Here is a 17,744-nt window from a genome sequence, read left to right as displayed (position 1 = left end):
AGATAGATAGATAGATAGATAGATAGATAGATAGATAGATAGATAGATAGATAGATAGATAGATAGATAGATAGATAGATAGATAGATAGATAGATAGATAGATAGATTGATAGATAGATAGATAGATGTAAATATAACGACACATATTTATATACACACACAAACGTGTATATATATATATATATATAGATAGATATATATATATATATATATATATATATATATATATATATATATAGATAGATAGATAGATAGAGAAAGAGAGACTACAGATATCTATACTGTTGTGATCCTATATGGTCCTATAAATGTACTATAAACCCTGTCAGATTACCCCTGTGTTAAACAGGGGGAACGGTATCTGATGGAGATTAGAGGGCCATCAGATAGCTTTCCCCCTTTATATTTACATTTATCTATCTATCTATCTATCTATCTATCTATCTATCTATCTATCTATCTATCTATCTATCTATCTATCTATCTATCTATCTATCTATCTATAAAATGTTGATATATTAGTTTATCTAATAACAACACACTAGCTAAACAAATGTATATCGACTTCTCCGAAACACGACATTTGAGCTTTCAGGGTTACCGTAGTTCCCCTGTGGCGCGAGCATAGCGCGGCGGTTCCGAGCCTGCAGCAAGCACGCGCCTTTTTTGCCGCGTGAGCGGCAAGGAGACGCTGGGGAAACGCGAATCAACGTAACAGCTGATCCAACCGTCTTGACAGCTTTTCTGATCGATTTGTCGGTAAAACGACGAAACGTATTCATGTCAATGTTGTTACTTTATTTTTAATCAACAGCTTCTAGAAAAAATAAATAAATACAAATTGAACCTGATCTTGTGAGGTTGTTTTTGCACACCTTCGTGTTGTTTCGCCAAAAGAATCCATGTCTTTTCCAAGTTGTGTCATGTTTACTTTAACCTGACGGACATCAGTCAGCCATTGAGTTGCCAACCGTCCCTTGAAAAACGGAATCGTCCCATATTTAGAATAAAAAGTATATGAATGACAATATTTTAACATAGTAAACTCACATATGTCCCCTACACACCCATGCAAGTGCAACATTTAGAAGGTCACATGACCCAATGAGACAAAACTAATGTGAAATCTTTCTACTAGACAGAGTAGATGAGACACACTTCTTTTTTAAGAATTTTTGTAACCACAATTGATCACTTTGATTAAACATTGGATTATAATACATACAGGTCCTTCTCAAAATATTAGCATATTGTGATGAAGCTAATTATTTTCCATAATGTCATGATGAAAATTTAACATTCATATATTTTAGATTCATTGCACACTAACTGAAATATTTCAGGTCTTTTATTGTCTTAATATGGATGATTTTGGCATACAGCTCATGAAAACCCAAAATTCCTATCTCACAAAATTAGCATATCATTTAAAGGGTCTCTAAACGAGCTATGAACCTAATCATCTGAATCAACGAGTTAACTCTAAACACCTGCAAAAGATTCCTGAGGCCTTTAAAACTCCCAGCCTGGTTCATCACTCAAAACCCCAATCATGGGTAAGACTGCCGACCTGACTGCTGTCCAGAAGGCCACTATTGACACCCTCAAGCAAGAGGGTAAGACACAGAAAGACATTTCTGAACGAATAGGCTGTTCCCAGAGTGCTGTATCAAGGCACCTCAGTGGGAAGTCTGTGGGAAGGAAAAAGTGTGGCAGAAAACGCTGCACAACGAGAAGAGGTGACCGGACCCTGAGGAAGATTGTGGAGAAGGGCCGATTCCAGACCTTGGGGGATCTGTGGAAGCAGTGGACTGAGTCTGGACTAGAAACATCCAGAGCCACCGTGCACAGGCATGTGCAGGAAATGGGCTACAGGTGCCGCATTCCCCAGACCTGGGCTACAGAGAAGCAGCACTGGACTGTTGCTCAGTGGTCCAAAGTACTTTTTTCGGATGAAAGCAAATTCTGCATGTCATTCGGAAATCAAGGTGCCAGAGTCTGGAGGAAGACTGGGGAGAAGGAAATGCCAAAATGCCAGAAGTCCAGTGTCAAGTACCCACAGTCAGTGATGGTCTGGGGTGCCGTGTCAGCTGCTGGTGTTGGTCGACTGTGTTTTATCAAGGGCAGGGTCAATGCAGCTAGATATCAGGAGATTTTTGTGCACTTCATGCTTCCATCTGCTGAAAAGCTTTATGGAGATGAAGATTTCATTTTTCAGCACGACCTGGCACCTGCTCACAGTGCCAAAACCACTGGTAAATGGTTTACTGACCATGGTATCACTGTGCTCAATTGGCCTGCCAACTCTCCTGACCTGAACCCCATAGAGAATCTGTGGGATATTGTGAAGAGAACGTTGAGAGACTCAAGACCCAACACTCTGGATGATCTAAAGGCCGCTATCGAAGCATCCTGGGCCTCCATAAGACCTCAGCAGTGCCACAGGCTGATTGCCTCCATGCCACGCCGCATTGAAGCAGTCATTTCTGCAAAAGGATTCCCGACCAAGTATTGAGGGCATAACTGTACATGATTATTTGAAGGTTGACGTTTTTTTGTATTAAAAACACTTTTCTTTTATTGGTCGGATGAAATATGCTAATTTTGTGAGATAGGAATTTTAGGTTTTCATGAGCTGTATGCCAAAATCATCCGTATTAAGACAATAAAAGACCTGAAATATTTCAGTTAGTGTGCAATGAATCTAAAATATATGAATGTTAAATTTCCATCATTACATTATGGAAAATAATTAACTTTATCACAATATGCTAATATTTTGAGAAGGACCTGTACTGTGATCAGTTGCAAGGTAACTATCAAAGCTTACAAGTTACAGTCAAATGCAAAACATTCATTTTAGCAGATCACACCTGCTTTTTTGAAACTGTCAAGCTTTACTGTAGAAGTCTTCAATGCACGAACCAGTTTCCTGGTATATCTGATTGTGAGGCATGTTCGTCCATCATTCAAATATGCTCCTTTTGTCTATATCAGCAGTTGAGAGGAGAGGTATGTGAGTGATTGTATTTTTTAAGTTCATGTTTCACTTATTTGTCAACATTTACTTCATCATTTTTAAACTGATATCAACAAATGTTCAGATTTGCTGGCAAACACAGTTTGAGCCATTTTAAATACTTATAAATTATTATGTTGCTTATGCAGAATATTGCAAGCCTGTTTAATGTGGCTGCCCATGCATCAGGAGTGGTGGACACCAATTGCCTCCTAAATCCCTCCACAGCTGGTGTGATTCTGTTTGGTGAGAGAACAGAGCTTCCTCCTCACAGTTAACCAAAGGTAATATACAGGGGTTGGACAATGAAACTGAAACACCTGTCATTTTAGTGTGGGAGGTTTCATGGCTAAATTGGACCAACCTGGTTGCCAGTCTTCATTGATTGCACATTGCACCAGTAAGAGCAGAGTGTGAAGGTTCAATTAGCAGGGTAAGAGCACAGTTTTGCTCAGAATATTGAAATGCACACAACATTATGGGTGACATACCAGAGTTCAAAAGAGGACAAATTGTTGGTGCACGTCTTGCTGGCGCATCTGTGACCAAGACAGCAAGTCTTTGTGATGTATCAAGAGCCACGGTATCCAGGGTAATGTCAGCATACCACCAAGAAGGACGAACCACATCCAACAGGATTAACTGTGGACGCAAGAGGAAGCTGTCTGAAAGGGATGTTCGGGTGCTAACCTGGATTGTATCCAAAAAACATAAAACCACGGCTGCCCAAATCACGGCAGAATTAAATGTGCACCTCAACTCTCCTGTTTCCACCAGAACTGTCCGTCGGGAGCTCCACAGGGTCAATATACACGGCCGGGCTGCTATAGCCAAACCTTTGGTCACTCATACCAATGCCAAACATCAGTTTCAATGGTGCAAGGAGCGCAAATCTTGGGCTGTGGACAATGTGAAACATGTATTGTTCTCTGATGAGTCCACCTTTACTGTTTTCCCCACATCCGGGAGAGTTACGGTGTGGAGAAGCCCCAAAGAAGCGTACCACCCAGACTGTTGCATGCCCAGAGTGAAGCATGGGGGTGGATCAGTGATGGTTTGGGCTGCCATATCATGGCATTCCCTTGGCCCAATACTTGTGCTAGATGGACGCATCACTGCCAAGGACTACTGAACCATTCTTGAGGACCATGTGCATCCAATGGTTCAAACATTGTATCCTGAAGGCGGTGCCGTGTATCAGGATGACAATGCACCAATACACACAGCAAGACTGGTGAAAGATTGGTTTGATGAACATGAAAGTGAAGTTGAACATCTCCCATGGCCTGCACAGTCATCAGATCTAAATATTATTGAGCCACTTTGGGGTGTTTTGGAGGAGCGAGTCAGGAAACGTTTTCCTCCACCAGTATCACGTAGTCACCTGACCACTATCCTGCAAGAAGAATGGCTTAAAATCCCTCTGACCACTGTGCAGGACTTGTATATGTCATTCCCAAGATGAATTGATGCTGTATTGGCCGCAAAAGGAGGCCCTACAACATACTAATAAATTATTGTGGTCTAAAACCAGGTGTTTCAGTTTCATTGTCCAACCCCTGTATGTTTGTTTATTGTGATATTGTACCAATGTAACCCAGGGTGAAAAAAAACCCGGTTATTTAGAAATATCCAACCACCTTAAACGCATAACCATTGTAAACTTGCTGTGCGTCAGTTAGGTGATCCAGATCACATGTCCACAGTTAGTCAATTGCATTGCATGAGGCCTAATACAAGCCTGCTTCAGCTTTCCTAAGTCAGGTGTGAGCAGAAAAGCTAGAGAGACGGCATGCTACAGATGTCAATTGCCAGAGAATCTGTTGCAGTGCGGGTTCGTCGTGCATCGAATTGAGCGGAATTGGCCAGGTGACCCTGTTTCTGGGTTAAATGATGGCGAGCTACTGAAATGCAACCAGGACTAGAAAAACCTTCAAACCCTTTCCTACTGGTCTGGTAGGAGACTGTCACAGCCGTGCTCTGTTCCCTTCAGTCCTACCAAACTGATTCACACACCACACCACATATGCTTCCTTGATAATGGACAATTGACTACATTTGTGTCTCAGTTGCTACTTGTGCCAACCAGCACTATATATTAATGGGATTCTATTGAGCTTGTTGTGAACTACTGGATATTTGATCTAACAAACCTTGTGCATGTTACTAGAATTCTGCAATTGTAAATATTTGGGGTATTCTTTTGTTTGTTTATATTCACTTTAAATTTCCAAATATATGGTACCAGCACCAAAACAGTTTGTAGTGTCCAGTTATTAATTACTGACGTACATCTCCAATAGTCGTTCCTAGCCTTTTGATTTGTTTTTATCTAGTCTGTATATTATTTAGAAAAGCAACTTTGTTGTTTACTATTATCATTCCATTTTTTATCATTATTAGTACCACAACAGTGCTACACCAATGTAAGAAGTAGAACTCTCACACATCAGCTGCTGAGGTAAACATGACTGGAAATCAACAAATCTGCAATATTCAAGTGTGGACTCTGGCTGGGCCACTCCAGGACATTCACAGAGTGGTTCTGAAGCCACTCCTTCGAGATCTTGGCTGTGGGCTTTGGGTCGTTGTCCTGCTGAAAAATGAACCGTTGCTCCAGTCTGAGGTCAGAAATGCTCTGGAGCAGGTTTTCATCCAGGATGTCTCTGTACATTGCTGCATTCATCTTTCCCTCTATCCTGACTAGTCTGCCAGTTTCTGCTTTGAAAAACATCCCCATAGAATGATGCTGCCACCACCATGCTTCACTGTAGATATGGTATTGGTCTGGTGATAAGCGGTGCCTGGTCTCCTCCAAACATGATGAATCTTTATCTAATCAAATCAGTGAATGTTGTTTCTCATGGTCTGAGATTCCTTCAGGTGCCTTTTCACAAACTTCAGACAGGCTGCCATGTACCTTTTATTAAGGAGTAGCTTTCATCTGGCTACTCTACCATACAGGCCTGATTGGTGGGTTGCTGCAGAGATGGTTGTCCTTCTGGAAGGTTCTCCTCTCTCCACAGAGGAATGCTGGACCTCTGACAGAGTGACCATGGAGTTCGTGGTCACCTCCCTGACTAAGGCTCTTCTCCTTCGATAGCTCAGTTTAGATAACGGTCCAGTTCTAGGAAGAGTCCTGGTGGTTTCAACCTTCTCCCATGTAATAATGATGGAGGCTGCTATTGTGGAGACACATCTTTAAAATGTGTAAACCTCTAAGTGGTTTGAAAACATATTTTTAAGAATGTGTCACCACACTTTTTAGTCTAGTTGTCATTCTTAAAACACTGGTAGAAGTATTCATACCCCATAGTTTGTTCCACAAGTCATGCTGTACAACCACATATTTCAATATATTTTCTTTGCTTTAATGCTGTGAAGCCACAAATTACAATGCATTTTAGTGGGGTTTTATGTGATGACCAAAACAAAGTACAACGATAAAAACACTTCGTTTGCTGCTGTTAAACTAAGCAAAACCTGAAAAGTGTGGCCTGCATGTGTGTTTAGCTCCTGTCAACACTTTTAGAACCACTTGGTTCTTTACAGCTGCAAATGTTTCGCCAATATGTTTCCTCCAGTTTCAGGATGTAACGATGGAGTTCACATTAACTCGTTGACATGTCAGGATGAGCTATAAAGTGTGTATTAAATGCATTGTTGTTTAAATACATAGTTGTTTATTTATTTAGTTTTGCAAATGTTTTTTATGTTATTGGAGATTTTTAGGAAAAAGCATCAGAGGTAATAGAGCTTGTAGTTTTTTGCTCTCACATCCATCCTTCATCATTTATTTACCTGGTGCTCCTTATCAACTTTATTTTGGACCAGACTTTATTTTGTTAGAAATCCACTGTCAAAATTAAACATGGAGCCAACTGATCAACACTACAGTGATACATTATGAAAAAGGTGCAACAGGAAAAATGAACAGGTAAAAAGTCATTTGAGGCATAAATACATTGGATTTATGAATAATTTCTGTTGAAATGCAAAACATCGTAAGTATAATCAAACACAACGTTTTTATATTTGATTACAACCACAAAACACACCTGCAGGCATAATTTCAGTTTATGTGATTTGAGTACATAATGTTGCATCACAGCAGAAACATTTATTTTGTAGGTATTCAGTTGATGATGTGTGTAAATGTCGTGCATTCAAAGTGTGCTCAATTGTACTCAGTCTTAGTGGTTTGCATTAATTCACTGGTGGTGGCCTGCTGGGATGGTATCATATTCCCAGCCTAGATTATTGTCCCAGTCCAAGCCTGGCTGTAGCCATCATTAGTCTCCAACAATCCCATCTCACAATGGAGAACACTATATAGTTATAAGGTTCCTCTGAGAACCTCTCAACTCTTTAGTTTGAACATATAGCCTCAAAATACAGAGCAGAAGAATATTTGCAGGAAGTGAGAAGTTCAAAGGAAGTCCTCCAACAGCATCTTCAGGTCATCGACACTGACTAAACCATTCAGTCCACTCTGGTCTTTTGGTTCTTCTCTCTTCAAACTACACTGCTCAAAAAAATAAAGGGAACACTCAAATAACACATCCTAGATCTGAATGAATGAAATATTCTCATTTAATACTTTGTTCTGTACAAAGTTGAATGTGCTGACAACAAAATCACACAAAAATCATCAATGGAAATCAAATTTATTAACCAATGGAGGCCTGGATTTGGAGTCACACACTAAATTAAAGTGGAAAAACACACTAGAGGCTGATCCAACTTTGATGTACAGGTCCTTCTCAAAATATTAGCATATTGTGATAAAGTTCATTATTTTCCATAATGTCCTGATGAAAATTTAACATTCATATATTTTAGATTCATTGCACACTAACTGAAATATTTCAGGTCTTTTATTGTCTTAATACGGATGATTTTGGCATACAGCTCATGAAAACCCCAAATTCCTATCTCACAAAATTAGCATATCATTAAAAGGGTCTCTAAACGAGCTATGAACCTAATCATCTGAATCAACGAGTTAACTCTAAACACCTGCAAAAGATTCCTGAGGCCTTTAAAACTCCCAGCCTGGTTCATCACTCAAAACCCCAATCATGGGTAAGACTGCCGACCTGACTGCTGTCCAGAAGGCCACTATTGACACCCTCAAGCAAGAGGGTAAGACACAGAAAGAAATTTCTGAACAAATAGGCTGTTCCCAGAGTGCTGTATCAAGGCACCTCAGTGGGAAGTCTGTGGGAAGGAAAAAGTGTGGCAGAAAACGCTGCACAACAAGAAGAGGTGACCGGACCCTGAGGAAGATTGTGGAGAAGGGCCGATTCTAGACCTTGGGGGACCTGCGGAAGCAGTGGACTGAGTCTGGACTAGAAACATCCAGAGCCACCGTGCACAGGCGTGTGCAGGAAATGGGCTACAGGTGCTGCATTCCCCAGGTCAAGCCACTTTTGAACCAGAAACAGTGGCAGAAGCGCCTGACCTGGGCTACAGTGAAGCAGCACTGGACTGTTGCTCAGTGGTCCAAAGTACTTTTTTCGGATGACAGCAAATTCTGCATGTCATTCGGAAATCAAGGTGCCAGAATCTGGAGGAAGACTGGGGAGAAGGAAATGCCAAAATGCCAGAAGTCCAGTGTCAAGTACCCACAGTCAGTGATGGTCTGGGGTGCCGTGTCAGCTGCTGGTGTTGGTCCACTGTGTTTTATCAAGGGCAGGGTCAATGCAGCTAGCTATCAGGAGATTTTGGAGCACTTCATGCTTCCATCTGCTGAAAAGCTTTATGGAGATGAAGATTTCATTTTTCAGCACGACCTGGCACCTGCTCACAGTGCCAAAACCACTGGTAAATGGTTTACTGACCATGGTATCACTGTGCTCAATTGGCCTGCCAACTCTCCTGACCTGAACCCCATAGAGAATCTGTGGGATATTGTGAAGAGAACGTTGAGAGACTCAAGACCCAACACTCTGGATGAGCTAAAGGCCGCTATCGAAGCATCCTGGGCCTCCATAAGACCTCAGCAGTGCCACAGGCTGATTGCCTCCATGCCACGCCGCATTGAAGCAGTCATTTCTGCAAAAGGATTCCCGACCAAGTATTGAGTGCATAACTGTACATGATTATTTGAAGGTTGACGTTTTTTGTATTAAAAACACTTTTCTTTTATTGGTCGGATGAAATATGCTAATTTTGTGAGATAGGAATTTTGGGTTTTCATGAGCTGTATGCCAAAATCATCCGTATTAAGACAATAAAAGACCTGAAATATTTCAGTTAGTGTGCAATGAATCTAAAATATATGAATGTTAAATTTTCATCAGGACATTATGGAAAATAATGAACTTTATGACAATATGCTAATATTTTGAGAAGGACCTGTAATGTCCTTAAAACAAGTCAAAATGAGGCTCAGTATTATGTGTGACCTCCATGTGTCTGTATGACCTCCCTACAACACCTGGGCATGCTCCTGATGAGACGGTGGATGGTCTCCTGAGGGATCTCCTCCCAGACTTGGACTAAAGCATCCGCCAACTCATGGACAGTCTGTGGTGCAATCACATCAGTCTTACTCAGCCAAACCAACCCTACCAATCCTCTCGGCGCGTTTCAGTTGCCTGGATTGCACCTCCTGCTGTCGCGAAGTCAGAATGACAAGTCTTAATGTATCCCGTGACTTTTGCCAGAAATTTGCCGCGGGGTGTGGAATTGACTCGTAGGCGAGGAGAGGCTGTTTCGTATGTGAGCAGAGACCATGTTGTACACGGGGACAGTTTATAAATTCTATTTTGAGTGCAACGTTTGAGGACAGTTTGTGAAATAAGTTTTATTTGTGTGCAACGTAAGTTTTATTTGTGTGTGCAACCTTTTGGCAGGAAATTAACTCCATATACCTCTTGTCTTCCTCCCTCCCTGTTGGATGGAGTAAGGGGGAGTTTAGCCTAAACCAGCTCAGTTATGGTTGAGGTGCAAACACACCCTCGATTTCTGCAACCTGTGCGACCCCTTCTCTTTTCCATTGGTTATAATCCGTCTGACAGAGAGAGATACCCCCAATCCTTGTGGTCTTTAGTACAACAATGGCCACCAGTGGGCTCTAGATGGACAAACTTTCTCAGTTTATTATTTTACTTAGAACCCCTACACATAGCCCATAAAATGTCCAAACTCTAACACTCAGTAGTTTAATCTAACCTCCCCAACAACCACGCACCATTCCAAACCCTTTGTGAAGAGCCTTGAGACGACATGTGTTGTGAATTGGTGCTATATAAATAAAACTGAATTGAATTAAGGTGAAGGACATCAACAAAAATCTATCACAAGACAAGCAGGTTTGTTATTTGACAAAAAAGTGAAGTTAAATATACGTTTATTTGCAGGTATATTCAGACAAATGATGCATCTGTCAAGAAAACAAAGCAGTCAGTTAATCAAACTGATCCCATACGTTAGAACAATGACATAAATGCAGAACATATCTGTACGGCTCTTCCTGAACATGCCTTTGTTACAAGCTCTCATCCATGCACTTACATCCATTATTTGGTCAAATAAAAGGGTTGGACAGAAATATGTGTTTCTGTGAAATATGTACATTTTGTTTTATTCTGCTTCTTTCTATTTTGATTCATCAGGATCTCCTAATGGTGCGTTCACACCAAACGTGATTTCTGCGAATTTGTCGCCTCATTTGTGTGCTTTTGCCCGCTTCACATTCCGCGTGAACTCCGCGTTGGCATTCTGCAACAAGTGGCAACGCTTTGCCGCGTCATGAAATAGGAGGACGTGCCGATATAAATTAGCCAAAAGACAGTAGTACAATGGCGCTATTTTAAAGTTTTACCTGCTACTTCAGTCTCCTCACTGACTCTTCCCCAGGCCAGGTCCTTCCTGTACTTGTCTCTGTAGTAATAATTAGTTGAGTCATACAACTCAGGCTTGCCGCACACCGCCACTATGATTTTGTCCTCCATCTTCACGGACAACCGCTTCTTCTCCGCTGCGGTCTTTCACCCTACGTCACAGCCACATCCAGTCCCTGATTGGTTGACGCGACGCGAATTTAGGAAAAAGTTCAGATTTTTCAACTCGTCCATCGCGCCGCGCCACTCCGCTCCCGCTTCGCTTGCCGCGCCTTCCGCGTCGTGCCCTCTGCGTCCTTTGCACCGCGCCGCTCCGCTCCTGAACACGCCTCTACATAGGGATAACATGTAAATTGGCCTTTCGCAGAAATCGCGTTTGGTGTGAACGCACCATAAGAGTTGAGGACGAGCACTAAAATCCCAACCTGCGTCACAGATGAGATATTATAACAAGTCTGCACCACTTTCTAAGTCTAAAGAACATCTGATTGGCTGGTCATTGTCCTTCTGGGTCTCTCTAATGTCTGCATGGTGAAGTCTTGGAATTCTGGACATTGGCACAATATCTAAAGTTTTGTCATCTTTTTTGTTTCCTGGTTGTTAGTTGTGAAAACGTGAGCAGTAACTCTGTAGGGACTGATCAATCCCAGAGGAGGTGAAAGGGTATCATTACAGAAAAAAATTAGCAAAACCTGCATGATATATAGTGCATTTCTACTGAAACAGTTAAACATACAGGCTTTATAATTAACCAACTGACATGAAAAGGCATATTTCACAGAACACTAAATTATCTCCGTAAATGACCCAGCACATTTACACATGGGGCCCATATGGGAAGGAAATGGGCGGAAAAATTGCACTGGGTTACATAATGACCACTTGTTAACTGCTGCAATAGGTATACAGATGTGTTTTAGCTAATTTAGTCATTATCAATTCAAGACCTAGCCAAGACCTACATAGGGTGCCCAAGTGGGGTTTCCCATATGTGTCAACAGAAATGGGTCCCATAAAAGATGCACATTTTAAGTCCTGGACCACTTAATAGCCATCCAACCTGAACCAAGCTCATTTGGGGCGCAAACACACAAAAAGGCAATATTTACATATGGGGCCCATATTATATTTGTCTTTTGACATGTGTTTAATTTGCAAGTTATTGTCAGCTACTGGTCTGGAATTAAAACTCTTTTTAGGAATTCCAGGAAAAGGTTCTTACAAAAATGTAGAGCGGGTTTATTCTTACTTTAAAAAGAAATTTGTTGTACAATTCTGAATATTCATAACCAAAGTAATCACTACATAAAAGGCATATAACATGAAGCATCTGGTGTCGAAACATGAAGAACGTCAGTCTGATCAGATTCAGAAAACTCTTTTTGTTTCTCTAAGTGAGAACATTTGGGCTGTGGTGCTCCAAGGAACGGGGCGTGGCTTGACTACTTTACATTTTCATAAAGGACATTTATCATCATATTTTAGAACCATAAAAACTATAAATATTGAAATTATGAAACATAAATAAATCATAATGATGCGTCATCTGGATCCATAGAGTCTAACAGAATACTGTTTTATATAAATCCAGATGATTTTATTCATAAAAACCATTGTCAATAAGCATGTCAAAAGGATATGTGTCCGCTTCTTGGCAACACAGAAAATAATATAACGAGTACTTTTGCTACAAAGACCATCTATGTAGGAAACGTGGACGATGGCTCTTCACTCAAGGAGTGAGTCAACAGCCAGATCACCGAAACACAGCTGTTGTTTGTGAGCATAAAGTTTAACACAAAAAAATGCTTTCTTTTACAGTAAGTTTTAGTTTTTCGTGTCGTCATGATTGTGTTAAATTAATAAATGCCTTTTCCATCTCGTTTAGACCCCAAAATTAGATTCCGGTTCAGATTTCATTTTCTCCAAGTCTAAGTCGAATTAGTGTTTGACTGCTGCTGAACTCCGACAGTATAAGTACTTTAATTTAAACTCTTTCATCCAGCACATTTAGCATTAGTTTGAAATGACATATTCGGGCCGAACATTGTGTTTTTAGTGAGAACAATAACTGCAGGTGGACTCATAGCGCCTGACTGCTCAAAGTGCTTTTACACAGAAGCTATTCTCAGAACGCACACACATTTATACACCAATACACAGAACGGTAGGCAACTAGGGGTAGGTGCCTTGCCGAAGGGGGAGAAATGGAGGAGAAAGTTGGAATCAAACCCGCAGTTGTAAAATTGCAAGACAACTACTATATCCATGTCCTGAATGTCTTCATTTATGTTACTATATCACTTTTGCTTTATGAAGTCAAATTCGAGGTGGAAACTTTGCTATTTCTACTCTTATCTTCGTTGGCTATCGTGTTTTGCATTGATTCCCGAGTTCAGCACTCTAAATGGAGCTTCATCACTCTTCAGCAACCTTCGTGCTTTTTAAAATATTCCTTTATTTTAGTTATAGAAATATCACTATCGTGAACTACTCACTGAACACAACAGGAAGGCAGAAGTTGTAAAAATGATGATATATGTCCTTTAAGCATGTATCTGTACCATGAAAAGAACCAAAGGCCCTGACAGGTTTACTTGCTGTTACTGTCTCAGTTGTGAGTGTAGATTCCTCCGGTTCTAATGGTGCTCATGATGGGGGACGATATTGGATGCTGGCCCGGCCTGATGGGCTTCGCTGAAACCCAGAGAAATAAAAATGTTCACCGACTGACATGTTGTCATTTTGTACAAGGCGAAGTAAAAACCTCTAATGAAAATAAAAGGTAAAAGCATTAAAACATTGATTGGACGTCAAAAACCAATTAAAGCAAACAGACAATAAAGACGCTGGCTCCATCAAAAGTCTAGCTCTGTCTTTAATTAAATCAAGTTTAAATATGTAAAACACAGAACTTTATTTTGGAAGCATGTTTAAGGAATTAACAGGATTGAAAAATGTATAAAACTATACTTTATGAACCAAGTGTCTAATCCTTTTAAAGGTTACAAAGACTGGATAAAGTAAGAGTAGGCATTAACAGTAAAACTGGGCTTTAAAACTTTATCATGAATCACTTGCTTCTTGCACGGCTTCCTCTGGTGCAACTTCTGCTATGAAGCAGCATTTTGTAAGCGTGGTGTAACAGTCGAAGGGAGAGGACTCACCGATCTGTGCAGAATACCCCCTCCTGGCCATGTTCTTTGCTCGGACTGCCTCTTTAATGCGGTCCACCTCTTTCTGGTAGCGCTTGCGGTCCCTCATGGCATTCTCCTTGGCCTCCTTCAGGGCATTCTCCAGAGCTTTGACTCGCTCGGCCGTGGCCCGCAGACGCTTCTCGAGTTTGGGCAGCTCACAGCGAAGGTCTGCATTGTCTCGCACCAGCTGGGGACGCACGGCGTAAACCAGTGATTTGACTCCCGACCAAACCACATGATAGAAACTCTGATCTTAACTTAAATAAATTGATCGTTAAGACCTTTCACACATGCTCTACTTTACTTATTGTTGTGGCCTTTTGAGCCGGGTCAAAACAATTGGGGGCTCGCCCGGGATTTTTATAATTCACCTAACAACATTAATTAAGTAAGTCCTCCAGTTTACCTGTTTGTGGACCTTGGTGAGCTGGTCCAAGTTGTTTTCTAGAAAGGAGATTTTCTGCTTCTGAGCGATGTTCCCGAGTCCCTCCTCACAGTCCAGCTCGGCGCTCTTCAAACCGGAGCAAAAGGTCAGAGCATCAGCACAACATATTACACCAAAGCAGCTGTTTTAAGGTTAAACAACTAGAAGATTCACCTTCTTAACTCGCGCTGTGAGATCCTGAACAAAGAGTTTGCGAAGGTTGTGTAGAGTCTGCAGCTCTCTGGCCTGAAGAAAGATGATGAAGATCAGATGAAGATTAGAACTTTCTGGTCTGTCTGTGTGGATTTTCAACCAAAAATTTGGTTTGCCTCTTTCTATTAAAGAAATTGTTCCGTTTTTCCCTTGTCAAAGTTTTTCAAAAATATAAAAGAATAATAGAATTAATTTGGGTACATCCATGTTTAATCAATTTCACAATAAAACAAAACTTTCTACTTTAAATATTGAAGGTGAAAATCACGCTTGAGTCATTGTTTTTGGTCCAAATGTTCATATTTGAGGAATCTGCATTTTTAAAAATCAACCAATTAGAAATTCTTATGTGTGGTCTCCAGGCAGATTTGGGTCAACCCTACAGTATTTGCTAGAATACCCTGTATATTAAATTAAACAATAGCGTTATTTCAGATAGATGTTGAGATTGATTTATTGAGACGCAAACCGTAACAAGAGCAATTAACAGTTCATTGCTGCGGCTATCATCATGTTTTAATGAAACAGGACGGCCATGTTGTACGTAGAGGTTCAGGGTTGGTGAAAATCATCCACCCTGTGGACGTGAGATAAATAGTACATATTTAAAGGTTTGTTCTTAAAACACTAGCTTGTTGGAGGTTGAGGTAGAAACAAACAGTAAACCCCTCAGTCTGGTGTCTAAGGCAAGAAACAAGGTTGTCAGGTAAAACTTTGATCTTTGATATGAAGACATAATTCAGCGTTCCTACGGCTCTTACACAGACTGGAAAAGTATGGAATTCAATTGTAGCATTTTCCAGGTCTGGAAAAGTATGGAAAATGAAAAGAGAGCATGGAAAAATATTTGTATTTACAGACTTTATTTAATAAACTATTGTCTAAATTTTTCTTTCCTTCCTTCCTCCCATCCTTCCTACCGTTCTACCTTCTGTCCCTAAATCATAGCTTCCTTTTTCTCTTTCATGCTTGTGTCCTTCCTTCCTTCCTATTGTCTTGTTTTTGTCTCCTATAGTCCTTCCTTATTTCTGTCTTTCTTATGTGCTTCCTTCCTTATTTCATTCTTCTTCTTTCCGTAATATCTTCCATCTGTCTTCCCTCCATGTGTCCTTCCTTTCATCTTACATTGTCTGTGTTTTTCTTGACTTTCTTCTTTCCTTCCCTCCTTTTGTCCTATCTTGTCTCCTTTCTACCTTTTGTTCATTTTTTCCTTCTGTCCATCTTTGCATCCTTCTGTCCTACCTTGTGTCCTTCCCTCCCTATATCGCTCTTACCTCATGTCCTTCCTGTCGCCTTTCTTTCTTGTGTCAGCTGCTCTTCCTTACTGGAGTCATCTGTCCTTCCCTTTCTTTTGTGTCCTTCCAATCTTACTTGTTTCCTTTCTTGTGTCCTTCCTTAATTTTTGTGTTCCTATTGCTTTCTATTTTGTCCTTCCCTTGAGCTGATCATCCTCAGGTCCTTCATTTCCTTCCCTTCTTGTGTCTTTGCACATTTCCTTTCTTATTTATTCCTATTTTAGAAAGAGTGAAAACTACTGGGGACCCTAGAATTTCAAATGTCTTGAACTTTAGGAATCGTGATAAATTATCCTCCCCAAAACATATTTCCATGCTATCTGAACAGGGTTTCATTATAACAGCTCAGAAACTTTCAGAACGTCACCCACCACAGTCTCCTCCAGCCCATTCAGGTCCTCTCTGGCTTGTTCTCTGTGTTCATTCAACAATCTGTGGACAGAAACACAAGACAAACCATCATGAATTAAACTTTACAATACTAAATATGACTACAAGGTGATGTTTAATAGTTCCTACATAAGCTTCTGCAACTTTGAATCCTTCTCCTGTTCCTCAGCCTTCAGTTTTTCATTGTCCGACATGAGTCTCTCCTGCTCCAGTAACAGACCCTGGTTTAGACTGGGAGAGAAACAAGTTTTAATTAAAATACGTTAATCAAGATAGCAAATCCTGAAGGTTGGAGAGTTAAATTTATGCATACATTGGTTATAAAGACATATTGCAGGGGTCTGCAGCTTAAATAGACGGTCAAAATCATTTCGGTATGCTTGATTTGTTCTACAGAGAATGAGAAAGATGCACTAGCTCGCAGGCGACGCCTCATTTATCAGCAGAAAACTAGAACATGGATGTGGTTTGCATTTATTTATGTTTATCAAAGGTGAAGTTGTTCAGGGAGGTATCTGTTGTCCCTCTAAGGACAAACTAAAGCAACTACAGACCATAATACCACCACCGCATGCTTGAATAATAAAACAGAAAGGATTCAAAACCTTGTGAAACAGAGGTAATCTGGACCAGAAGCCTATTTCTGTTTAAGCTGAGTTCAATCTTCAAGCTCCAAAGCAAACCAAAGTGTTTTTATCTCACAGTAATTAGCTAATAAAGTGATTTACATGAAGGGGACACAGCTCGGTTTCAGTTTGAAAATATGTTGGACATTTCTTTAGATGTGGTTAGTTGAAGAATAGGAAGATCTTTACCTCCTCGTTTAGGGTTTAATAACAGATAGGAGTTTATTGGTCAGAAATGGCGATTTTTATTTTATTGGTTAAACCCAGCTCGTTCAGATAGTTTGGACAGGCAGAGGGTAGATGGTTCTGACTTCCACACACCTTTCCTCCTACTGTGGTTCAAGTATGAATAATAGATGCCATCATGGAAGATTCACACATAAAAAAATGGTTAAAAGTATTTTCTGATGGTGTTGCCATGTTGGCTTTGAAAAGCTTCACACTGAAGCTGACTTTGAAGCCAGAAACTGACATCTCCTGAGCTCCATCTCCTGCTCAATCCGTCCTTGAAGATAGTTTGAAGTGTAAGTGGTTGAAATAAATGTATGAAAAACCATTTCCACTGATTCAGCAGCCTCAGATGGATGACACAGGATATTAAACCTGAAGTCTGAGCTCATGATTTATTTACAAAGTGAGGCTCTATTTGGTTTTCTCTCTTTCTGCTTGGGTTTATAGAGGTTTCCTCACTCTGTCAGCTCGTCCAGCATCTTCTGCTTGTCTTTGATC

General features: G+C 40.6%; 1 protein-coding gene across 1 annotated transcript in view; it reads right to left on the bottom strand.

Moving 5' to 3' along the window:
- Positions 1–10,360: 10,360 nt before the first annotated feature.
- The window catches only part of LOC124861720 (kinesin heavy chain-like), a 20,785-nt gene continuing 13,401 nt past the window's right edge, over positions 10,361–17,744 (bottom strand). The window contains exons 19-25 of the mRNA XM_047355646.1: positions 17,706–17,744; positions 16,519–16,620; positions 16,371–16,431; positions 14,666–14,737; positions 14,474–14,578; positions 14,038–14,254; positions 10,361–13,567 (exon numbers count right to left, since the gene is read on the bottom strand). The exon at positions 17,706–17,744 is cut by the window's right edge and continues 77 nt beyond it. Of these exons, the coding sequence (XP_047211602.1) occupies positions 13,482–13,567; positions 14,038–14,254; positions 14,474–14,578; positions 14,666–14,737; positions 16,371–16,431; positions 16,519–16,620; positions 17,706–17,744 (682 nt within the window). The 3' untranslated portion in view covers positions 10,361–13,481. The remainder of the gene's footprint in view (positions 13,568–14,037; positions 14,255–14,473; positions 14,579–14,665; positions 14,738–16,370; positions 16,432–16,518; positions 16,621–17,705) is intronic.

Source organism: Girardinichthys multiradiatus, chromosome 24, assembly GCF_021462225.1.
Source record: "Girardinichthys multiradiatus isolate DD_20200921_A chromosome 24, DD_fGirMul_XY1, whole genome shotgun sequence".
NCBI classification, from domain to species: domain Eukaryota; kingdom Metazoa; phylum Chordata; class Actinopteri; order Cyprinodontiformes; family Goodeidae; genus Girardinichthys; species Girardinichthys multiradiatus.
Note: the sequence above shows the minus strand (reverse complement) of the source record. Positions and strands in the feature narration are given on the sequence as shown.